Here is a 26,207-nt window from a genome sequence, read left to right as displayed (position 1 = left end):
TCAACATTGGATCATTCCACTAAGTGTCCAGCCCATGATAGTATGCCTTATGCTGCCTTCGATTTTGATGCGTTTATTTGACGCGTTTCTTACAGGTATTTGGTAATTATGCTGTTTTTATATGCTAGTGCTAGAATTCTTGCGGGAAAACAATATATTAATATAAATTAGTATCATATAATTCAATTTATTTCCTTTGTACGAAATTCTAACAAACCAAAACAATGAACACATTTTCAATTTGTTACTCTGTCGCTTTCCTGTCGCTACTAGTCGTGCAACCCTGAATATGAAATCAAACAAAAATATGGCTGCCTTTCTCATATAAGCTTCAGTTTATGTTAATAGTTTATTGAAAAAATGTATATAGATGGGCAGCTCATATGTTTTTAGATATATTTGCCGGTCACGTAACACTTGCAGATTGGTAGCTTCAATGTGGTTCTAAAAGCGTTCATATACAAGTTGCGTTTTCTGTATCCTTCTCAGTTTAGACAGAAGCTATATGAACTTCTCAGTTTATAGATTCAAAATTGCAGATTACCAAAGAAAGTTATGTTTTTATTACAAATACAACAGACCATGGTAGGCTGGTTATGTAATGAAATGTAAAAGTTAATTTTCCGATAAATATATATTTTGACATGATTCTAACACCTAAATAAGAAGCATTTTGAATGATGTGCAGGGTTCATGAAACTAACAAAACACTTACATGCCACAGAGCATATAACTTGCAGAACAACTGAACAATTAAAAAAAATGCCTCTTTGTATAATTAATAAACTTTTTATTTTATATCGTACCAAGTTCTATTACACTGTCTGTCACTGTTTTTATATAATAAAAAATAAGGCATTTAATTGATTGAGTTTTAACATAGTTTTAAAGTGCGTCAAATTAGGAACAACTTTGCGTCATATAAGGAACATAGTAAAATTAGTGCGTCAAGTTGGGTACCGTCAACTGGGGGGAAGATGATCATTGAGGTGAAAATGATCATTTGATGTGGAAGTCAAAAGTGCCAAATTTTTTTATGAAACGATAGTCAACAATATTCTCCGTTCAAGTAATGTTACCGCTAGGTAGAAATCCGAGTTTTTCGATTATTTATATGTGAAAATGTATTTTGTGGAAGAAAGAGATTGATAGTCATAAATTACGCTATTTTCGTTTCAAATATTGACTTTGTAGACTTCTTCACGTAGTAAATTCAACATTCATACAAATAACCTAGTGTATTTTGACTACTAGGTCATAATGATTTTAATAGAGCTGTCTTGATCAATTTCACCCCAAACCAGATTATTCAAAAAATGTGTGATAATTTAATTTATTTTAATAAATGCGAATGCATTTCAGAAAACTAAAGTTGTTGATTATTGCAACGTATTGCAGTACATGTTTTGAAAATATTTGATTCGATTTACAATGTAAACACACATTGTTATTGCATGTTTTGTCTTAAAAATGATCATCTTCCCCCCAGTTGACGGTACCTCAAGTACTACATAAAAGCAGATTAAAAAACTTAAAAATAAACTTATATTTCGAAGTTTCATTATTTCTACACATTCTATAATAGTAGTAAGCTCGTTATGCAGAATATTAAGCGAATCCATATTGGAATTATTTTTTAAATAATGATTCTCTTTAAAATTTTCTTAACTGCGTCAAATATGGTGCCTCCACGGTATTTACTGGGTAGTCAGCCCGATTTGACTTTTGGTAGCTTTCCAGTTTTTGCCAGGGTGGAACGGGTAACAGTTTTGAGTTGGTCCGATGAGGAAAACCCCTGCCTGAATGACTTTGTTTCCAGGCCGGAAATCGGAAAAATATATCTAAGAGATCTCTTGGGGTCAGTTGTGTCCGCTCGGAAACGAGAAGTACGATGGACGTATTCGGATTAGGCAGTCAGCTTTCTTTCTAAGAAAAATGACCCTTCTCCTAAGGAGGTCTCAAGCCGGGCAACGATAACTTGTTGGGCGGTCTCCTACCAGGAGTGGCGCATAAGCCGCCCAATTATTAACCGGAAACGCGACTGGCCGACCCGTTATATCTGGCGCCCAACAAAACAAGGCTTTTTAGAGATTTTTTTTGTAGCTGATTGTATGTAAAATAACGTTTTATATTTATGCTTGTATTTTTGTTGCATATAAAAGCACACATTTATGTTGAAAGTGGAAAATTTATTGCAAGGGATCTCGTTTTCTGTATTCATATTTATGTATTATTCACATTTATTTCAATAAACTTACATATTACGTTACATCATTGTTAATTTATTAAATGTTATTTAAATTTTTGTTTCATAATTTATTTTTCTTGTTGTATGTTATTTATTGCTAAGTGTTATTTATTATATTATTCTGTTTGAATTTGAATTTGAACACCAGAAACGACAAGAATTGCCGAGACAGAGAGAACCACGAAACAGCTATCGACAAAGTAAAATTCAGCCACACCAGGAAGCCTTAGTGAGGACGGACACCAATACAGAACACATCAATCTCCAAAAGACAGCCCGCAATCAAGCGATGAAGAGTGCTACAGAGACGCCCACAACTCCGAAGTTGGCCAAGGGTACATCATGGCGACCAGTAAACCACTACCGAGTTGAGAAGTGGAAACTCAGATTTACGGGGGAACCTAGGAGCATGCCGATCAAAAACTTCCACATGCTTCTCGAAGGCGCAGCTTCTGACTGGTTCTTTACCTTCGTGGATGAAGTGGTCACTTGGGACGTCTTCGAATCTAACATCGTCTACCGATTTGGAAATTCAAACAAGGATCAAGAGATCCGTTCAAGAATTCACGAACGCAAGCAGCAAAGAGGCGAATCTTTTATAGCGTTCGTAACGGAAATAGAGAAGCTTAACAAAATACTGTCTCGCTCGTTGTCGACACGGAGGAAGTTCGAAATAGTGTGGGATAATATGCGGCAACATTATCGCTCCAAAATTTCGATTGTAGAGGTGAAGGCCATACAGATGCTAACAAGATTGAACTACATGATCGACGCAGCTGACCCGCAGTTGCAGTATCAAGCCAACGACAACCACGTCCGGCGGCCAATCAACCAGATTGATGCGGAAGACACCGATTATGACAGCGATCGGTCAACGCGATAAGAGGGCGCTACGACAGAGGAGAGCGTCAGAGGCAAAGCAACGGCTACGAGAGACACAACCAGCAAAGTGGACAACAACAGCAAGCCGATAACCAAGCCATATCGCCGATGATGTGTTGGATTGGAATTGCCAATCTGAAGGACACGGATGGAGACAGTGTAGCAGGCTAAAAGTGGTATTCTGCTACGGCCGCGGCAATTTAGGAAGGACAACTCGGAACTGTGAGCGCTGCTCCAGGAACCAAGTCCGAGGTATCGATCAGCGGGGAAACGAGTAGAAGGGTGTCGGTCTGGGAACGCGAACATCCAAACAACAAAACAAGTTCCCAAATTACCTACGACAAATCTTTCATACGATTCACTATTAGAAGTGTAACATATTAAAATCCGTGTCGGCAAATGCCCACACATTAAAGTACGAATTTTTGATACAGACTGGGAAGCGCTATTGGACTCTGGAGCAGGAATAAATGTCCTTAGCTCAAGGGAAGTAATCGATCGATACGGACTGAAACTTCAACCAACGTCTGTTAGAGTTTCCACCGCAGAAGGCTCAAACTACAGGTGTCTGGGATACGCCAACATCCCATTTACTTTAAAAACATGACGAGAGTTATTCCCACAATCGTTGTCCCAGAAATCTCACGACAGCTGATACTTGAGCGGATTTCTGGGAAGCGTTTGGCATACGACCGATGATGGACCTTGGAAATGGTCCGGAAACCCTTGAAGTCATCGCACCGAGAGACAACGAAGTCATCTGCTACTCGTTAGAACCATCAACCGAACTGCCGACGATTATACATGAAGAGTGCGACGAGACCCTAGACATTCCAGTCTGCGATGGACCGAAACGTTTTGCCGATCCGGAAAATATAGAGACATGCTTTAGGGAAGATCCATAAAGTACGTCACGCAAAATTTGGCGATTTTCAACCCCCCCTCCCCCCTTCGTCACACTTTTTGTATTAAACCTTTAAAATTTTTGTATGAGTCGTCACGCTGCTCGGAACCCCCCTCCCCCCTAGAAGCGTGACGTACTTTGTGGATGGCCCCTTATCGGATGGACAACGAGCGCAGTTGATAGACGTGATAAAACGGTTTGAGCTGACGTCAGAAGGCAGGCTCTGGAGGACACATCTTATCGAACACGAGATTGTCTTGAATGACGGAGTGAAACCTCGAAACCCTCCAATATATAAGTGCTCACCGTACATCCAAGAAGCCATAAACGCGGAGGTAGAACGCTTCAAGCAACTTGACGCCATCGAGGAGTGTTATAGCGAATGAACAAATCCACTCGTTCCTGTCCGCAAGAAAAACGGGAAAGTGCGAGTGTGTTTGGATTCCAGAAAGATCAACAACTGACAGTAAAAGACTCTTACCCAATGCGGAATATGCAGGACATATTCCGACGGTTAGGTAAAGCCAAATACTTCACAGTGATCGATCTTAAGAACGCCTTCTTTCAGATTCCTTCTACTCTCTATACTGCATTCCGTACTGTGAAGGGGGTGTTCCGTTTTAAAGTGCTTCCGTTCGGAGTGATGAACGCACCGTTCACGATGTCACGTCTAATGGACAAAGCGCTCGGATTCGACCCTGAACCGTTCGTTTTCGTGTATTTAGATGACATTGTCATCGCTTCCGAGACGTTTGAAGAACATCTTCGATTAGTGAGAATAGTGGCCGAAAGATTAAACCGAGCAGTACTGACGATTTCCGTAGAGAAATCCCGTTTCTGTCGGAAACTGGTCATGTACCTTGGGTACCTTTTGAACAAGGACGGGCTGGCGGTAGATGTATCTCGAATCCAGTCAATATTGGACTATGCACGACCGCGGAATCAGGAAGACATTCGTCGGCTTATGGGTCTGGCCGAATTCTATCAGCGGTTCATTAAGGACTACAGCTGAATCACAGCCCCAATCACGGACCTATTGACGAAGGAAAACAAGAAGGTAACATGGACCAAGGAAGCAGAAAACGGGTTTAACGAATTGAAATCGGTGCTGACCTCAGCGCCCATTTTAGGCAATCCTGATTTTACTAAAACTATTTACCACCGAATCAGACACATCCGATCGCGCAGTGGGAGTAGCTCTGGTCCAAGAGCAGGACGGAGAGACGCGGGTAATCAGCTATTTCAGCAAGAAGCTGAATCGGACGCAACGACGATACTCCGCGGTGGAGAAAGAATGCTTGGGAGTGCTGTGGTAAAAACAGAGCATGATAAGGCCCATTTCGGGTACGAAAAGACATTGGCGGCGATTAAGCAACGGTACTTTTGGCCAAAGATGAACGGAGAGATCAGGAAATACTGCAGAGAATACCTAGTCTGTCAGATGAGTAAATCTGGCAATGTGAACGTGACGCCGCCGATGGGAGCACAGAAGCCAGTAGAGTACCCATGGCAGTTTGTAAACCTGGATTATGTTGGGCCGCAGCCACCCTCGGGGAAGAATAGGAGCACATGTCTCTTGGTGGCCACTGATGTCTTCAGTAAGTTTGTTCTTATTCAACCGTTCCGTGAAGCTAAGGCAAACTCGCTAGCGGAATTTGTGGAAAACAAGGTGTTCCGACTCTTTGGTGTTACGGAAATAATCCTTACTGACAACGGATCCGAATTTATCTCAAAGCGATTCAAAGACCTACTGAAAGCCTACCACGTGAACCACTGGCTAACGCCGGCCTACCATCCCCAGGTTAATAATATGGAACGAGTGAACAGGGTCATCACTACAACTATCCGTGCGACGCTGAAGAAGGACCACAAACACTGGACAGACGATATCCACGATTCCACGAAATACAGCCCCTATTTTGTTGTTTTGTACGAAATCAGGTGTCTGATGGCAGGGAATATGACAGGATGCGCGACAATTATCAACCAAAAGATGACGATAATGAGGAGAATGCTGTATCCGATAGGCGAAAAAAAACTGTTCGAGGAAATAAGAACCAACCTGTTAGCGGCATACAAGAGGCACGCCAAAGCATACAACTTGCGCTCAATTCCAAGCTGTCCCGCATATAGAGCAGGAGAGAGAGAGTCCTGAAGCAAACGTTCGGGCTCTCGGACAAAGGCAAAGGGTTCTGTAAAAAGTTAGCCCCTAAATATGAACCTGCGGTGGTTAAGAAGGTTTTGGGTACAAATACGTACGAACTTGAGGACGATTCCGGTAAGAGAATCGGAGTTTACTTCACCAATCGACTCAAGAAGTTGCATTCCCCCCCGTGAATTCCATAAGCGGAAATTTGTCCAGCTATGTACCTCTTTTAGAGCGACAATTCACCGATGAACGAAAACACCTACGGGGTCATAACATCTACGGACAGATCGACGGACTCGTGTTTAGGAGATTCTCGGACTGACTAGCACTGAGGGTATCGACTGAGCCTAAAACTACGACAATTTAAAAACTATGCAACTTTCTGAAAATAACTACGAACAACAAAGCTTCGCGAAAATACCGAAACTCGGGCAGATATTTTCCAAACAAACCACGATTTGAGTCAACTGAAGACGCGTATTCCCGATTTAGACTTTTGTACATATGTAAATATTAGTTTGTTAGTTAGCCTATTTCCCTATCACTTAAACTAGATTAGTACTTAGTTAAATAATAAAAACACTCACGATATCCACTTGAATTCGTTCTGATCGTTCACATCCTTCGGGTGACGACTGGATTTATTCTCCTTGTTGCTTCGTCAAGGAGGAGCCAGAGTTGTACATATCCTAAAAATATAAGTTGTTATTAATTGTTTTTTTTTATTACTTACGTTATTTATTATTTATGCTTAGTCTTTCGTAGTTCCGTTTTGTCGATTAAAGTAAATCCGTTTTTCTCAATGTTGTCCACTTCCTTATTCGTAATAGTCCTCGCCAAGATCCTTATATCGTAGTTTATCCTTCATTGTTTGTATTATTGTCCTTTAGCTTTAGTTGTTGCCGTTTTTTGGTAGTATGTATTAGTCTTCCGTCCGACGCAATAAGTAAATATTCCCGTCCCATTTATCCATCAGGTTTTCGTTTTTATTCTCGTCCATTCAACCACACAGGCTTCTATTAGAGGTTGCGTCTTCTTTCTACCTCCTCTTCATCTATCGTCTCCAATGATACTTCGCCGCAGATCAGAGTTTTCCCGATTTCCTATAAAGAAATAAACAATACAACTTACACCAGATAGGCTTGGAACAACTAGAGGTTCACTCTCCTGAATATTTCCATCGCTGGCCGCTCCATCGCAGATTAACACCTATTTTTATGGGGGAAGCATGGCTTTTCTCGTCCGCGAACTGTTTTTGTTGCACTTTTTGATCCATTTTCTGAGTTTTGCAGTTCTCTTTTGATGTTGACATTATATGATTGGTAGACCGGTCTTAAGAGAGAATAAGTGCGCGCGTGTCGGAGTTCAACTGGAGTTGTATTCTGACGCGCATGTGAGTGCGAGAGATGAGTTTTTGATTGATATATTGCGTATGGCGTGTTTTTCTTGGAGTACTTTATAGCCAGATATTTCTAGGCATAGAAAGTACTCTTAAGGAGCAATTTGAGTTTCTATGTTATGGTGAGCGTATATTGCGGATGAAAGACTCCGTGCAAGCGAATCGTAAATAGAAACGAACCCTGTTTTGGCAAGAAAGTTGGTGTCTCGCGCTGCTCGCTACGTGCTGGGTGAGAGGCAACTATTCTGACTTGTTAGTTTTATTCACATGTATGTGAATGTTTCGTAAATGTTATTTTGTATTTCGGCGAAGTCCTAGTGTGAAGTATCGTTTCAGTTTAGGCCGTTTAAATGTTGTATTTTTGAGAAATCATGTGTATGAATGAGGTCTTGAGGTCATCTATCATATTGGTACTGTAAAACAAATAACTTCCATAGACTCTGTTTTTGCTTTTCACAGACTTTCATGCTATTTTTTAGCCAACCCTTTTCATATTTCTATTAGTGAGCGTAGTGGAGAGATGGGAAGATCCATTAATTACGTAACGCAAAAAATTGATTTTTTTAACCCCCTTCCCCCTATGTCACACTTTTTGTATGAAGCATCTGAAAATTTTGTATGGATCGTCACACTTCACTCAACCCCCCTCCCCCCTCTAAGCGTTACGTAATTTGTGGACGTTCCCTAATGACTAGATTTTTGCTGTAGATCGGAGACTCACGTTGCTGATGGTCAGTGGCAGCCAGTACCGATAGGAACTTGTGCTGTAAATTGGGTTGTTTAGGGGTATATATGTTTTTAAATATTCTGAATCTGCATAAAAACGGAGCCAAACCCCAATTTTTCAGAATTTTTGGAACACCGGAATCATTTTTAATTTGGATTTTAACCCTTTTGTTACCGACAAAAAAACACCCTTACGTTACCGACAGGGTACCCGGGTACCCACGGACTTAAAATGATCATCACATTGTCAGTTTTTCACCGATTTTGACGATTTTGGTTGCTACGGATGCAGGAACTTACCCGCTATTTGATACATGTTACAGAGAACCGATTACCGATTACGGATTACCTGGTAACCGGAATTCCGGATTAACTGGCCCAAGTCCCAAAGTATGTGTAAATTGAAGATATATATTCAACCAAATGAAGATTTCTTGCGTCATGTCTAATAAACTTCGTTGGAAATTTAAAGAATATAATTTAACTATGTTACAGGACCATCTTATGAATTAATCCCGGAACGGTTATTCCGGAAACAGGTTCCCGTCGGGCCTAAAGTGGCCACAAACTCATTTTGAAGAAACCCTGGCAATATGGGTATCAAAATTCATGAAATTGTATCGGAAGCATGATTCGATAAGTAATTGGACCATAGGATGGTTTGCCAACGGACCGGTTATCCTGGAACAGGTTCCCGTGGGGCCTAAAGTGGCCACAAACTCATTCTGATGAAACCCTGGCAATATGGGTATCAAAATTCATGAATTTGTATCGGAAGCATGATCCGATAAGTAATTGGACCATAGGATGGTTTGACAACGGACCGGTCATCCTGGAACAGGTTCCCGTGGGTCCTAAAGTGGCCACAAACTCATTCTGATGAAACCCTGGCAATATGGGTATCAAAATTCATGAAATTGAATCGGAAGCATGATCCGATAAGTAATTGGACTTGCTATCTTCTTTTTCCGTTATTTCTTGTCAAAAAGACTTTAAAATTCTTGACAGGCGCTGTAAGTATCATTGGTGTTTGCTGGATAATTTACAAAAATAAAAAGAACGAAAAATTTTTGTGGTGACAAAATGGGTCAAAAAAGTGACAAAAGCGGGACGTGATAAAATAGGGTCGAAAATGTGATAAAGTCGGAGGTAGATAAAATCGGGTCAACACTGTGTAACTTTTTACTTCTCTCTTCTCTCTTCTCATTTCTCTCATTTCACTTTTCACTTTTTACTTTCCACTTCTCACTGCTCACTTCTCACTATTCACTCCTCACTTCTCATTCGACCCAATAACCATTCGGCCTAACAGCCATTCAGCCTGATGACCCAACATCAGTCCCATATTCTTGCAAAAACATGTTTCCGAAAATATTCCAAGAATTTTTATGCCAGGGTGTCTTCTAAATGAGTTCGTGGCCACTAAAGGCCTTTCGGGAACTTGTTCTAGGATGACTGTTCTGGTTGATGTTCATCCTATGGATGGATACTTTATGGATAACATATTTACATATTTACATATGGATACTTTATGGATAACATATTTCCGAAACAATGCCAAGAGTTTTGATACCCATATTGGTTTATTTTAAATGAGTTTTTGGCCCCTACGAGCCCTCCATGAATTTGTTCCAGAATAACCGTTCCGGTTCATATCCATCCTAGGGTCTCAACTACATGAATAACATGTTTCCGGAAGAATTCCAAGAATTTTGATGCCCATATTGCCAGGGTTTATTCTAAATGAGTTTTTGGCCACTACTGGCCTTCCGGGAACTTGTTCCAGCATGACCGTTTCGGTTGATATCCATCGTATGATCTCAACTGAATGAAAAACATGTTTCCGGAACAATTCCAAGAATGTTGATACCCATATTGCCAGGGATTCTCCCAAATGAATTTATGGTCACTGTAGGCCCTCCGGGAACCTGTTCCAGAACGACTATTCCGGTTGATATCGATCCTATGGTCTCAACTACATGGAAAACATGTTTCCGGAACAATTCCAAGAATATTTATACCCATATTGCCAGGGTTTCTACCAAATGAATTAATGGTCACTTCAGGCCCTCCGGGAACCTATTCCAGAATGACCGTTCCGGGTCATATCCAATCTATGGTCTCAAGTACATGGAAAACATGTTTCCGGGACAATTCCAAAAATTTGGTTACCCATATTGCCAGGGTTTATTCCAAATGAATGTTTGGCCCCTACGGACCCTCGAGGAACCTATTCCAGAATGACTGTTCCGGTTGATATCCATCCTATGGCCTTAACTACATGGAAAATATGTTTCCAGAAAAATTCCAAGAATTTTGATACCCATATTGCTAGGGTTTATTTTAAATGAGTTTTTGGCCACTACGGGCCCTCCGGGAACCTGTTCCAGAACAACCTTTCCGATTCATATCCATCCTATGGTCTCAACTACATGGAAAATATGTTTCCGGAACAATTCCAAGAATTTTGAGGCCCATATTGCTAGGGTTTATTCTAAATGAGTTTTTGGCCACTACGGGCCCTCCGGGAACCTGTTCCAGAATGACCGTTCCAGTTCATATCCATCCTATGGTTTCAACTATATGAATAACATGTCCCCGAAACAATTTCAAGAATTTTGATACCCATATTGCCAGGAATGAATTTGCGGCCACTATAGGGCCCACGGGAACCTATTCCGGGATATCCGTTCCGAGTTCATATGATCACGTGGTCCTAATACGTTGGGAAGTCATAATCCTCGAATTTTCTGCAAAACTAGTAACTCAGGATACAAGAAATCATCATTTGGATTCTATAAGATCAACTTCTCCATTTTTAAGACATGGTCTAGCAAATCCGAAACTCCGGTAACCAGGTAATCCGGATCGGTCCTATGTAACATGGATCGGATAGAGGATGAATTTCTTAATCCATAGAAAACGGAATCGTCCAAATCGGTTGAAAACTGACAAAGTTATGATCATACCAAAACGTGGGTACCCGGGTACCCTGTCGGTACATTACGGGGTAAAAATATTCAAAAGCCCCTCCCCAAGCCCCCCCTTACTGGATTATCATTTTCGTACTACCCAAACCTTAATTTTGCCGAGTTTGAAGATGTCACGGAGTTTCAATTTCCTGCGATGTTTAGAATCCTAAAAAAATTCACTTGAAAACGAAAAAGGTACCCGGGTACCCTGTCGGTAACAAAAGGGTTAAATTTATATGGGAATAAAAATTTGTTCTTATCAGGGGAAGAAGGCGGAGTACTGAATCCGTACCCCGACATGTGCTGGTTCTAAAATGTAAACAACAGTGTTAATTCTCTACCACCTTTTTGTTATGGCGAGGGAATTTTTATGCACACTTTTGTTTTCGATATTTTATCAAAATTAAACATTCAATCATGTAGCAATATAACGATGTAGTATGCTTGAGATACCTGCTTGATTAAAGGGACTCGAAAAAGAATTTATTTGCAGTAACTAATAGCCTATTCAGATTGGGCTATTTATGACTTTGTTAAGTGAGAGGGTATCCAATTATTACGAGGTGTTCAGACTGCAGCAAGATAATATATCTTGACGTTTCCATGCTTCCTCATTTGCACGCTAATACAGGGTTGAATTCAAGGAGAGTTTTAAAATTTAATTTGCGAAATCAAGCATTTGTGTGGCGACAATCGAACTTTTTTTTTCTGAACAAAGTTTCTACGAAAAAAAATATTTAAAAAAATATGAAAAGGGATTCTCGAAGAATATTTGAAGCTCTCATTAAGGATAATGAGCGAAGCTACATTCATTAGTTGGGTGTGCCGTTCTTCGGGGAATCAGACTATTCCTCAATTTATGTTTAAGTTTAAAAAATATTTTGATTCTGTACTATGATCGAACGGAGATTTGATAGAAAAATTTAGATACTTTTGGGAATTCTCACAAATAAATAAAAAAAAGACGATTGGACCAATTTTCAAGAAATATTATCGAACTAAAATGTATTTCCACCAGTATCTCCATGTATGAAGGGCAACTCAGCAATTTATTTTTTTCAAAATGGAAACTGAACCATTGCGTTCTACTCGACAATCAATGATACAGCTTCTAACAAAATCGAATCGTGTCAATGTGATATAATTTAAACTGGATGTTGGATGAATATGTATAAATTATATGTATAAACCCATTCAAATCGTACAGTTGTCCCACGTGAAAAATGTTGAAATCCAAAGTATATTAAGCCATTCAAGGAGCAGAATTGAAACAATTTATGAAATCATGTTTATTCATGAAATATATTCGTTTTACAACCATTCCTACGGCCCTTGAACTTTGAAAATTTATTCGATTTGTTCTATTAAATCTAGGTTTAAGTTAAATACTTCATGTTAATTCTAGAGAGCATCTGTTTTTTAAACAATTCATGTTGAATAAGTGGTAAGTAATTATCATCATTATTTTTCATCATATAAAATGCTTTCCACAAAACCATCACAATCCGAGTTATTCTTCAGCGCTCAGAAGATTTCCATCTAACATGCATTCGACCCTGGTGCGACAGAAAGAGCATGACTGTCAACTACGAAACGAAATGAAAACAGAGAATTTTCTCTCTGGTAAAGAGAGCGTGACGCTTGTCAGTTTTGTTTTGTTGAATTTCTCCCTGCATTCCAGTTAGAACGGAAGCTCTCTCGTAATAATTGTTCGTAATAAATTCTTTTTAGAGGGTATCTTTTGACAGCGCAAAATGTATGGAATATTACGTAAATAATGACATCATAAAGCGTATTTACCCTGAAACGCCAATTATTATGTCATTAATGGCGTAATCTGAATAGGCTATAAGGGAAGATTCATTAATTACGTAACGCAAAAAATGGCCATTTTCAATCCCCCTCCCCCCTGTGTCACACTTTTTGTATGAAGCATCAGAAAATTTTGTATGGGTTGTCACACTTCGGGCAACCCCCCCTCCCCCCTCTTGGCGTTACGTAATTTATGGATGTTCCCTAACCGAATATGAAAATATTCGCATTAACGATTGCGCCCTAACAGTGGTTCTAAGCTTCGATGCAGAGTACACGAGCTTTGTTCGCCAGTGACAGGCGTATGAGGCCCTTGGTTCTTATGCTGCATGGGCCAACTGTCATTCTATGAATGTTAGTGTCATTCTATCGATTGAAATGGCTTAGTGTTTGCTGTGCAAAAATGTAAATAAAAGGTTTACAAACAAAATAAAAATATGTTGGAGATCAGGAAAGCATGCGCGAGTTGTGATGGTGAGGTGGTGCACATTCGCGGTGAAACATCCAAAGTGTCGCCATTTTTTTCTCGTAGTGTGAAGAAAAAAAAAAATCTTTTTCCCGGTGAAAAAAGGATTAAAAAGACCAAATTGTTGCAAAAACTATATTCGTAACGAAGTAACACAAGAACAATTTGTTATTTCATTGTTTTGAATACGAAAACTACCAAAGTGTGAAGTGAGGAGCTGATTGGCAAAATGGGGAAGCCGCCGGACGGCGGAAGGCCGTACCAAGTGTACGAATACGAAAAAACAGATACTGCGCCGTATCGGATTATCGTACAGCTGTTAGATAACAAGGATGGAACGATCGCGATAAATAAACTATCTTTTGGACAACTGATGACAAAATCGGACGCATATCGGCAAAACGTATCCAACATACGTGCACTCGGAAAATACAAACTCATCGTATTCATGAAAACACACCAAGCGGCTAATCAGTTGCAAAAAGATCCGTCGCTGAAAGGAATGAATTTCAAGGCATACATACCAAGAGGCTTTGTTTCGGTATCCGGGGTAGTAGCAGGAGTCCCGATCGACATGGACATGGAAGACATCCGTGAGAGTATCGTCAGTACGTGCCCAATCATCAGCATCAACAGATTGCATCGCTATGAAGGAGAGAGGAAAATTCCAACGAACAGGATCGGAATTATTTTTCGGGCAAGTCAGCTCCCACGAGAAGTGCGCATGTTTTGCTGCATTAACACCGTCCGTCCTTTTGTCAACCGACCGGTACTTTGCAACAACTGTCTGAGGTACAACCACCGCACGGAAAACTGCAGATCAAAACAACGGTGCTCCAACTGTGCCGCAATGCACGAAGATTCGGAAACAGGGGATTGCCAGAAACCAAAGAGATGCTTCTACTGCAAGTCGGAACATCGAACCACGGACATGGACTGTCCGGAAAGAATCCGGCAACGGAACATTAAAACTATTATGGCACGAACAACATTAACCTACCTGGAGGCCAAGGAGCAACACCCCAACTTCACTCAGAATCGGTATGATATTCTTACGAACGAAGAGGATTTCCCAACTCTTCCACAGTCATACTCGGAAATGGCTTCCGGTGATTACTCAGCCAAACCTGGATACAAACACAAACCACAAAGGACGAAACGACCGATTGAAGATATAGTCATCGCGGATCAGGTTGAAGTGTTCGCGGACAAGCGGAAGAAGTCATCTGGTGAACCAACGAACAATGGAATCGCACTTTTCAACAAATTCCGTGTCACAGATTATGAACGATGGGCTCAAAAAATGACCGAACAACGTGCACAAGAAATCAATGATCAACTTAGCGCAGAAGCAAGTACGAGTGGCAGCATAATGGAACGCACGTCCAAAGCATTGGGCGCCGTCCATCAAATCACCAACGATGAGAAGAAGCGCAAAGAAAGATCACGTAGCAGGAGCAAACGCAGGGATGAGAAGGAACCATGTAAAACGTAAGTCAATGTCAGACACATCAATCAGATTTTTCCAAATTAATATCCAAAGTCTAGAGGAGCTCAAGGAAGAGCTAACACGAGTGTTAATTGAGGATGATTATGATATTAGCGCTTATAGCGGGGTGCTGGAGCAGAGTAGAGCTTGAGGAAACTAAATACAAAATACCGGGGTATTTCACTTTCCCTAATTCCAGAAGTGACGGATATGCAGGTGCAGGAGTAGTGATGAAAAGAAAAATAAAGTTTAGAAATGTTAAGATACCCGTATTTCCTAAAATTCAGACGGCCGGTCGTCATATTATTGCAGAAGATATTTTGGTCGTTTCGATGTATATAGCGCCGAATATTTCAGTTTCGGATTTTGAGAGTGAGATGAAAGAGATTCTGCAAAAAACTGTTGGGTTCAAGAAAGTTATATTAGGTGGCGACTTCAATGCACACCACTATTCGTGGGATCCTTTGCATCAGGATGGAAAGGGTGCGATATTATTTGATCTGGTGAATGACGGAAACTTTGTAATAATGAATAACGGCCAACCTACCTTTATCCCAGTTGAAGTCAATAAGACCCCCTCGGCTATCGATCTGCTGCTTGTGTCATCATCCTTGTTACTCGACACGAAGATGGATGTTCTAGATTATGGAGTAGGCAGTCATCACTTGGCCTTAGAAACTGTGGTCCAGCTAACCAAGAGCAGGCAAACGCAGTTTTTTGTTAATAAACGAAAAGTCTTTGATGGAATGAAAACATTAGAGGTGATACGGTAGCAACCATTGTTGATCTGCAAAGGGCGACGAAAAAGATTCTTAAAGGAGCTAAACAAAAGAACAAGCATTCACCCAAGTTCTGGTGGACTGCTGAAGTCGAACAGGCGTGGGAAGACAAGAGAGCGGCTAGGCGACTGTTCAACACAACCGGAAGTATCGAGGCGCTTTTGGACTACAAAAGGAAGGCGGCCGTATTCATCAAAATGAAGAAAGAGTCGTCGAAGGCAAAATTCCAGGATTTTATTTCTAGCATAGACCCACAAACACCGGCTTCCATTGTGTGGGAACAATTAAGAAGACTGACAGGAGGGAAAAGGAAGGTCCAGAACGTTTTGGTCCACGCTGACATCAATTTGGCAAACGAATTCCTCCACAAACATTTTCCTTCAGAGCCCTACCAGGACGATACTCCCGCTCGTACAGCGAATTACGATGTACTCACAGTGGAGTTTTGGCAAAGTCTAATAGCAAAGAAAACCAAGGGAAAAGTTCGGCTATCGGCTCCAGGACCCGACGGTATATCTTATCAAATGCTAGGTATACTCAACGCAACGGTTAGAGACAACGTAATCCGAGACTTAAACATGATTTGGAGAACAAATCGAATACCAACCGACCTAAAAACCATAAAAGTTATTGCCATTCCAAAACCGGGTAAAAATCCTGAAACGGTTGAGGGTACTCGACCGATTTCATTGATCAACTGTGGACTAAAAATCTTGAATGCAGCGGTTCTTCAACAATTGGAAGATGTCATTGAACAGAAAGGCATTTTACCCGACATGTCTTTCGGCTTCAGGAAACAGATGTCAACCATAACATGCTTAGAAGTTGTCACAAACAAGATAGCTCAAATTAAAAGCCGAAATCGAGTCGCAGCTGTTGTATTCGTAGACCTTTCAAACGCTTTCAACTGCGTCAAAGTGGATAAATTGGAAGAAATACTCTTCAAGCTAAGCATACCACCAGAAATCGTTAGCTGGTTTGTAACTTTTTTAAAAAACAGGAAGATTCAACTTCAAGTCAATGGCGAAACGCTTACTAGGTTTGTTAGCCAAGGCTTGCCACAAGGAGATGTGTGTTCCCCTACATTATTTAATGTGTACACTACGGTTCTTCACGAGATAAAGGTTGAAGGGGTCGTACTCGTTCAGTACGCTGACGATTTTGCGATGATAATTGAAGGCGGCACTAGAGACCAAGTAGTGGCCAGAGCAGAGGTTTTTTTGGAAAAGTTTAAACACACGGCGGAGGAACTCAATCTAACGGTGAACCAGCAAAAAACGAAGGCGATGTGTTTTATCAACAGTACGAAGGAGTTAAACATCCACATTGGAAATATAAAACTAGAAACCGTTCGGACACACAAGTACCTAGGATTGATTTTGGACAGATCTCTTCAATATGGTTCACATATAAGGGATTTAGTTCAAAGACTGACAGAAAGACAAAACATGATTAAGGTAATCAGCGGCATAAAGTATGGCGCACATCCGCAGACATTAGGAATGGCTTATACCGCCCTTTTCAGAAGCTGTGTAGATTACGGTTCCACCATATACGGTTCTGCTTGTAAATCCAATTTAGGAAAAATCGACGTTCTAAATAATCAGTGTCTCCGGAGAGTTACCGGGTGCACGAAAACAACACCGATAAATACGCTATACGCATTAGCAGCTCAACGCCCATTAGAATTCCGGCGCCTGAGAAACGCCGGTAAACAGTTGGCGAAACACTACCATAGAAACTCCGCTGTAAAAATTCAACTAGATTCCATCGCAGAACAAGATCTGACACCGGAAAAAATAAATTACCTTTTATCATGCAAGTAGCCCTAGAACATATCGTGATTCTGCAAGCAGCAACATCATCCGTCATTAGCAAAAATCTCTGGGAGGAAGTGCAGATTGTAACGGAGCTACCGGACGGTCATTGGAAAAAGAAAACGATCAACGACAAAGTTTTGAAACAGCTAACACTTTCATTATTACATGGAAAATATGCTGGAAAGAGAATCATATACACTGATGCTTCCAGGAATTTGGAATCCTGCGGTATCGGGGTATTCGATGCAGCAACGAACTTCCGTTTGAGTCTGAAGTTAGACAATTACATGTGCATCATGTCTGCAGAACTGTGGGCAATTTATGTAGCTCTCCAGTACGTATTGCGCAACGATATTCACAATGCAGTCATTATGACAGACTCCAAATCTGGACTGGAATTTATCAAGTCGAACATCAATCAGCGATACCGTGATGACATTATTGAAAGGTTGCTTAATATGGCCGCAGATTCACACACTATCTTGCAGTGGATTCCTGGACACACCGGAGTCGTGGGAAACGAAACCGCTGATCAGCTGGCAAAATCCGGTCTAGACGAGCAATACATCTGCAATACCGAAATGTTTATTCATGACGTGGAGAACTATTTTCTCCGCTTGGAAGACGAGAATGCACAACAATGGTACCTTGAATACGCCGCCGTGGAAGGAAAAGGCCGCAAATTTTTCCAACATCAGAACACGATCCCGCTAAAACCCTGGTATTCCGGAACACAGCTCACAAACTCCGAAACGCGCACTCTGAATCGCCTGCTTGCTGGACACGATTATTCTGCCTACTGGCTAGCTAAAATGAAAATACGATCAACATGTTTATGCGAAAACTGTGATGCTGACGCTATAGAAAATGCACAACACTTACTGTTTTCGTGTGTCCACTATGCACAAACGAGAACCAAATACCAACTAGACAAATTCGATAATATTTATCAAGTGTTTGCCACCAATGAAACAACACTCCTTCGAAATGTAGTTGCCTTCCTTCACGAGATAAACAAACAAATCTGACATCTGACATTGCCAACATTTACCTACCCTGACAAACCGTGACAGTAAAGTCGACGAGACTATAAACAAAACTTGACTGGCAATATAGCGCTCAAGCTGTGCCATCCAGCAGCTCACTATGAACAAAAGTGAGCACCAGAAAGAAGAAGAAGAAGAAGAAGAAGAAGAAGGAAAGCATGCTCTTTATTTTAAACTATGAAAAACCTTATATTTTTCTTTGCTATTGCAATTGGGCTGTTATTGAGAAGGAGTCGACTTCAGTTGACGATGATCTTAGTTATTAATCCAATGCGTCTTGCTTGGCCTACGAAAATTGGATTGGCAATTTTTCATCTCCATTTTCAAACGCCAATCAAATTTTCGTACTTAGTGGGGAATGTTGTAGCAAGTACGCCATATTTATTTATTTATTTATTTCAATGTTTAGTTTATCTCTGTAAATATATTTATTTTGTTATTTATTTAAATTATAAAACTTTGCATGTCCAAAAATCCTGAAAATACGGTTCGTTTTTTAGCGCTTTTGTTATTCGACCTGAAGATTATCCTTTATGACTTAATATTACCCTCTAGACCTGTAACGCCCAATGATGATTATACATAGCATAATCATAATCAATCTCGGGCTTAGTTATATTATCCGGTTTTTATTACCTCATTTCTCAAAACTTAAATTACTGATGAGTGTAGTAAAACAGAAGAATTATGCCATTCGAAGGCAGGTGTTGAACTTACCCCAATTGGTAACATAGTAGAATAAGCTTATAAACCGATACCAGAAATTTTAGAAAACTCACCTTGTTAATGGTGATCAATACTAATTTTGGTTTATATCGACTTTTACGCATCTCAACCAATTACTAAATGGCCAGAAATACAAGAAAAAGTAGGATGTTCAAGTTGGAAAGTTTAGTTTAAGTAAGACAACGTTCTGTCAGATGATCACCTGAAATCAGAAATTTGAAGTGGGGTCGGTTTTACCCACAATTTCCGCTATGTTGAATCATTGGCTGTTTTCCATAAAAGCAATATACGGACTTAAATTATATTCATCGCTTATTCTCTTGTGATTTTTTGTATTTTCTTTCTAATATTCATATTATGTATACAGAAATGAATCAGACGATGCCAGCACTGAAAATGATAGAAAGGATGAAGAAGCTGAACAATTATCCGGGGATGATGAAAACGATAAGCTTACGGATGAGATGCGCATGGCTATTCAAGCGGCCTTAGGACGCGCTAATCCGGAAACTGAAACCGAATCGGCAGATCTCGACAGCATGGGAGAAGAAGAAGGTAGTGAACTTGACAAAGCTTTAGCGGCAGCATTTAACATGTACAAAAAGTTAAAGAAGACGTCGACGGAAGCAGAGGAAAGGGTAGAGCCAACGTTTAATAATTTTTGGATGCGTATGTTCGACGATGGAGCAAGTATCGACGAGATAGATGATGATTACGAGAACGATGAAATCGTGTCCGATGAGTAAGTTCACTAACTAACTAGGGGGAAAGACGGCTTTGGCAGGTTTTCTATTATTGGCATGGGGGTTTTTGTCGACTAAATTTTATGAAATTTGGCCACAATATTCTTTGATATGCAAAGAATGCTTTGGCCAAATTTGAGCCTAATCAGTCATAAAAAACTCCCCTGCCAATAATAGAACAAAACCTGCCAAAGCCGTCATTCCCCCTATGTTGCGAAATCGAAAAACATCACAAAAATATGATCTCTCAGCCGTTTCTCGATGGATATTAAATTTTCTTGGACCATTCGATCAAGGAAGAGTCAACGCGATGTACGTTTTTCGTTTTCACGTGGTTTTTATGCGATTTTTTTTCACTCGAATTTCGAGATTTGTAGTGGCCATTTGGGAACATTTTCTACTGCATCACGTAGTAGAAGGATTCTAGGTTCTCAAAAAAATGTTACTTGCACATTTTGCTGCTATTTAAAGAAAATTGCGGTACCGGACCTTTGTATGCTCCTTATTCCGCGCATGAAGATATGATAGTTCCTAATTTCGCGCAAAAGTGTTTCTAACTTCACTCATGTTTGGAATTGACTATCGTTATTGGTTTGATGAAATATAACCAATTGACCAATAGAAGCATGCATCCATTGTTCAAAATATGCAGATAACGGTATCAGTCAGCCGTCAGTGACCCATTCTTTAGTCCAAATGGTATGTCCCTATATTTCGACCCTGGAGCTTTGCTAATATTTAACTTCATGAATTTTAGTTGACACAAGTCCTAATTCCTAATATATCGTTTTCATCTGAAATATAAACCATATTTTAGGAAATAAAAGGCATTGTATGAGCAATGCTTAGCTGGTGTATTAAAAAAAGTTTTAATTTTCCAGACATCATGCATGAAAGTCTCAAATTCTGCTATCTCTTACATAGGACATCACATCATATGTGTTTTATATAAGACAACTTTAATATTATATACATTATCGGAAAAGCTGCTGTAGTTTTATCCTCGACTTAAGTTTAGCATCATTTTACACATCGGATTTGAAAGCTATTGCAGGCACTAATCTATAAGATTTTTGAAGTCAACATAAGTCGATGTCGGTGGTTATCCGCCTGAAAATTAGATAAAAAGCGTATGGGAATGAACTCTTCGGGTTCTATTCAGTGTAAAATTGTCCTGTGCATTAGATTGCTTTTGTTTCATTAAAATGTTGCAAATGAAACTACGCAACAACAATAAACGAAATTAGGCACCCTAATTACTCTCATATGCCTAATTTCGCGCACAAAGCGAAAGTCTAAATAAACACAAAAATTTCAAACTTTTCAATAGTAATGACGAATAAACATATCCAACAGAGCATAATGGATACAAATATTCCCTAAACGTAGCCAGTTTTGTACAGTAAAATCATTTGTTTACTTGGGTCATGTTCTTCGTCTCTATGCTAAGCACAACCAAATATGGCGGTCGATGGGAGGACCAAATTGAAATAATTTTATTTGGTGTACTAAACCAAGTTTGTTTTTTCAAATTCTTCCGTGAAAAACATTCAACAACAATGATATTTTGGAATCCACTAGATTTTTTTAAATTTTGACTGGTACCTAAAAATTGAAAAAAATAAATGATTTTATAATGCGCGAGATTAGGGCGCGCGCGAAATTAGGGCACATAACGGTATTAAACAATTCTTACTCTCTAGCGAGTTTTTATCAATTGATAATTTGGATATGTGATTCTTAGCTGTGCGGTAAGACGCGCGGCTACAAAGCAAGACCGTGCTGAGGGTGGCTGGGTTCGATTCCCGGTGCCGGTCTAGGCAATTTTTGGATTGGAAATTGTCTCGACTTCCCTGAGCTGGGTAACCTGGCTTAGTAAACTCGCGGTTAATAACTGTGGAAGTGCTTAATGAACATTAAGTTGCGAGGTGGCTCTGTCCAAGTGTGGGGATGTAATGTCAATAAGAAGAAGAAGAAGATCCTTGAGAGTCTTGTCCATCCTCGATTATTTGACAATTTTATGTTCATCTTCCTTTTCTAATGTTGGTTTAATGTTGGTTACTCAATCTCAGGAGCACAAAGAAAACAGATTCACCCTGGGCTTGAAAAACGCTTGCTTTGGTATCATCAAACAAAAAATGTCGATAACCTGTACATTACATACAGCTACAATAGGGTGGCTCAAATTAGTATGGGAAATACTTTTTTCATTTTTTTTGATGGGCCGCCCTCTTATTCGGTTCTATTTGATGCCCTGATTCTCTGTACAAAATTTCAGCCAAATCGGTCAACGTTTGGGCGGTGCTAAACCCATTGAAAGTTTATATGCAAAAATGTATGCAGAAACATCCAAAAAAAGTAAATTGCAGTTGGACGGCACAACTTACGATGAAGAGCTATGATAGTCATCCAGATCTTAAAGAATTTAATACAGAATGTTATGCTGAAAACCGCGAGAAGATTAGAGTTTTCCCGGCGAAGTTATTGCAATTTCTCTGAAGTGGGATTTGAGCAAATTTCTTTTCTTTTACCTTTGAAAAGAAATAAATTTACCCCTACAACACTCCTGTAAAATGATAATATCTTTGCGTAATAAACTCTAATCTTCTCGCGGTTTTCAGCATAACATTCTTTATTTAATTCTACAAGAACTGAATGAGTATCATGGTTCCTAATCGTAAAATTGTGCCGCCCAACTGCAAATCACTGTTTTTGGATGTTTCTGCATACATTTTTCCATATAAACTTCCAACGAGTTTAGCACCGCCCAAACGTTGACCGATTTGGCTAAAATTTTGTCCAGAGCATAAGGGCATCAAATAGAACCGAATAAGAGGGCGGCCCATCAAAAAAATTGAAATAGTATTTTTTGAGCCACCCTAAGCTACATAGAGGTATAACCCGATTGGGCTGTAGCTTTGACACAAACATTTTTTTAAGCTTTTAGTGGAATGTATTTTCTTGTCCACTACTTTATTGTACCTTTGACAGATACGTATTTCGACCTCCACGGTAAGGCGCTCTTCAGTGTCTCGTACAAGTCGAGTCATGTACGAGACACTGAAGGCGCCCTTACTATTGAGGTCGAAATAAGTATCTGTCAAAGGTACAATAAAGTAGTAGAATTAAATGGAATAGTACACACTCGTCTTATGACAAGCTGCATCTTTGAGTGTTTGCGCTTTCTTTCTAATATTCATGTTATCTTATCTATTACAGAAATGAATCAGACGATGCCAGCACTGGAAATGAGAGTAATGATGAAGAAGCCGAACAATTCTCCGGGGATGACGAAGATGATAAGGTTACGGATAAGATGCGCATGGCTATTCAAGCGGCTTTAGGAGGTGCTAATCCGGAAACTGACACCGAATCGGTAGATCTCGACAACATGGGAGAGGAAGAAGGTCGTAAACTTGACGAAGCCCTAGCGGCAGCATTTACCATGTACAAACAGTCAAAGAAGACTAAGTCGACGAAAGCAGAGGAAAGGGTAGAGACGACGCTTACTCATTTTCGGATGCGTGTGTTCGACCTAATCGATGTGTATCTGAAGAATGGCCCAAATATGATCATATGCTTAGAGTTAATGCTATACATATTTGAAATGCTGCCAATCGCTATAAAAGAAACCAAGCATAAACAAATTCTCGGTCGGTATCGCCAAATTTTCAATAGCTTGGTGAAAATAAAACATTTTAACGTGGACATCAAAGATGTATCAGCTGACCAACTACCTCAGATTCTTACCGACTTAATGGAAAAAGTAGCCAAGGGTTCGTCATTCCCAGAAAAAAATCAATACATTTTGAAGGCATGCCAATTTATTGTCATCTGTTCCCAATTGACAGAAAAACATGCTGAATATAACGTATCCGCCAATATCGACAAAGTATTCGGAAAATATCTGAATGAATTTGTCGCCGAGAGAAATCCTGCTCTTACGTTAAATGTTTTCCAGATGTTATTTCGAATGAATTGGTCAGGGAACTGGCATATGGCAAAAACTATAACAGATAATGGCCTGATAAAAGAGATAAGAGCTGTGCGTAAAGCGCAATCTCTTTCATTATTGCGTGAATTCGTGAAAAATAGAAGGTTCATCAACTCCGATTTGCATAAGACTCAAGACATGCTTAAATCTATTATTGCAAGGCTAAACTCCTACATGCGAGAAGCGCATTCCACTACGATGTCCCAAAATGAGTTTAGTGAGCTGACTCAGTTATTGCTTGCAATACTTGATCTAGAGAAACAATATCTGGATGCTGAATGTGTTTCGTTGAAACAAATCGGGGAAAATATGCAGAAGCTTCGCAAATCAAATTTAAGTTCACAAGTAATGAATCATTACTTGCGGTTTTGCAAATTGTTGCAGCTAGAACCTATTAAGAATAGTCAACACGCCCTACAAAATGGCAAAGATTCAAAAGCTAACGGCAAATCAACTATCCAGAGTGACTTAAAAGAAGAAGAAGAAGAAGTATCCAGTCAGAGTGATGCTGAAGAGAAGAAAGCAAATGGCGGTGTAAAGCGGAAAATGAAGAGCAACTCCCAACACCAGAAACGACTGAAGAAAGTGGAACGATTGAAGGCTGCCTCGCAAGGTTTGGAGTCAGTGTCTTTTATGAATGTTAATTAAAGTTGAGCATATATGGAAGTCTGTAGATAATGCCAATAAAAATTAAAAAATGACTTGTTTTCATTTCTACATCAACGTAGACTATTTTTGCCTTTCTCGTACAACAAAGTTGTACCGAAAGGCTATCATTTCACTACATAAACGAACTTTTTATAGAAGCCTCGGAGACCCATAGTGTTATATACCAATCGACTCAGCTCGACGAGCTGAGCAAATATCTGTCTGTCCGTGCGTATGTATGTGTGCATGTGTGTGCACAAAAGCTAAGAAAAACATTAGACTACTTTTTAAACAGTATTCACCTACTGATTTTCTCGCAACAAGTTTCATTCGACAGGGGGCAAAGCCTAGTTGATCACTATTGAATTTGATAACGATCGGCCGTTGCTTTTAAAAGTTATAAAGAAAATGGTACATTGAACTATTGAACCATATTAGCACCATATAAGGTTGGTGTCTTGGCTAAATGCGAGAAAGGCAGTATCAGTGAATTAAGTTGGGTTTTGCCTTTCTCGTACAACAAAGTTGTACCAGAAAAGCTTTCATTTCACTCCCAAAACGTACTTTTGACGTAAACTACGTCTAAGGGGAAGACTCGGATACAGGGTGACAAATGAAAATTTCCAAATCCGAGACCGTCACGAAATCATGTAAGATTTTGAACGTTAATAGCGCATTCATCTTTCGATGGATTTTTGAGATTTATATATCAATCGACTCGGAAACTCTCCACGAATTTTCCAGTTATATTGAAACATTTGATTATCAACGTTAAAGTAGGTTATTGGACCATTTTGGCAGCACCTCTTTTTCCCGTTCGCAACGTGAGTCTCATTCGGCCGTCGTTCAGTGTAGTTGTTTTTTTGGGCTCTTCTTTTTGTGCGGTGCTTCGCACCAGTTTGCCACAAAAAGTAGGGCCACAGCAGTGACTGCAGTCGGCGATATACATACAAGCGCATGTTCGTGCAAGGATAGGATGATCGATTGTTAGTAACGGCAATGTAATGTCATAATGCGATAATCGCAAATGAACAAACATTTTCGATTCAAAGAAAACTTAGGAAAATGGTGAGCCATTTTATGATAAACAGCAAATTGTTAATTATATTTTTATTATTAAATAGGGTAACGATGGTATTTTGGACATCTGAATATATTTTGGACTTTTGGCGATATTTTGTTTATTTTGTTACATAAATGTGGTTAGAAATGTGATTATGAAAGAGCCAAAGAGGCACATGATTCCTATTTATTTGAAGAAAGCTATGTCGAAAAACTCGCAAAATATAACCAAAAGTCCAAAATATATTCAGATGTCCAAAATACATCATTTACCCTATGCGCCAAAATCAAAAGAATTCAATTTTAATTCAGGAAGTTTGAATGCACTTCAGATACTCTGTG

General features: G+C 39.8%; 1 protein-coding gene and 1 long non-coding RNA gene across 5 annotated transcripts in view; one reads left to right on the top strand and one right to left on the bottom strand.

Annotated features, from left to right (window-relative positions):
- Nucleotides 1-24,872, top strand: part of LOC134224419 (uncharacterized) — a 33,104-nt gene extending 8,232 nt beyond the window's left edge. For 2 of the 4 annotated variants that reach the window (XM_062703759.1, XM_062703758.1), the window contains 2 exons: nucleotides 19,786-20,160; nucleotides 23,381-24,872. In XM_062703759.1, coding sequence (XP_062559743.1) covers nucleotides 19,786-20,160; nucleotides 23,381-24,803 — 1,798 coding nt within the window. In that variant the 3' untranslated portion in view covers nucleotides 24,804-24,872. The remainder of the gene's footprint in view (nucleotides 1-19,785; nucleotides 20,161-23,380) is intronic. The other 2 variants (XM_062703761.1, XM_062703760.1) reach the window with 1 other exon arrangement.
- LOC134224421 (uncharacterized) lies at nucleotides 17,766-18,852 on the bottom strand. The gene is made up of 3 exons (XR_009982939.1): nucleotides 18,529-18,852; nucleotides 18,294-18,453; nucleotides 17,766-18,214 (listed from the first exon to the last, which is right to left on the bottom strand). It is a non-coding gene; the product is annotated as an uncharacterized LOC134224421 (long non-coding RNA).
- Nucleotides 24,873-26,207: the final 1,335 nt, after the last annotated feature.

This window comes from Armigeres subalbatus, chromosome 3 (genome assembly GCF_024139115.2).
Source record: "Armigeres subalbatus isolate Guangzhou_Male chromosome 3, GZ_Asu_2, whole genome shotgun sequence".
Taxonomy (NCBI): Eukaryota; Metazoa; Arthropoda; class Insecta; order Diptera; family Culicidae; genus Armigeres; species Armigeres subalbatus.
Note: the sequence above shows the minus strand (reverse complement) of the source record. Positions and strands in the feature narration are given on the sequence as shown.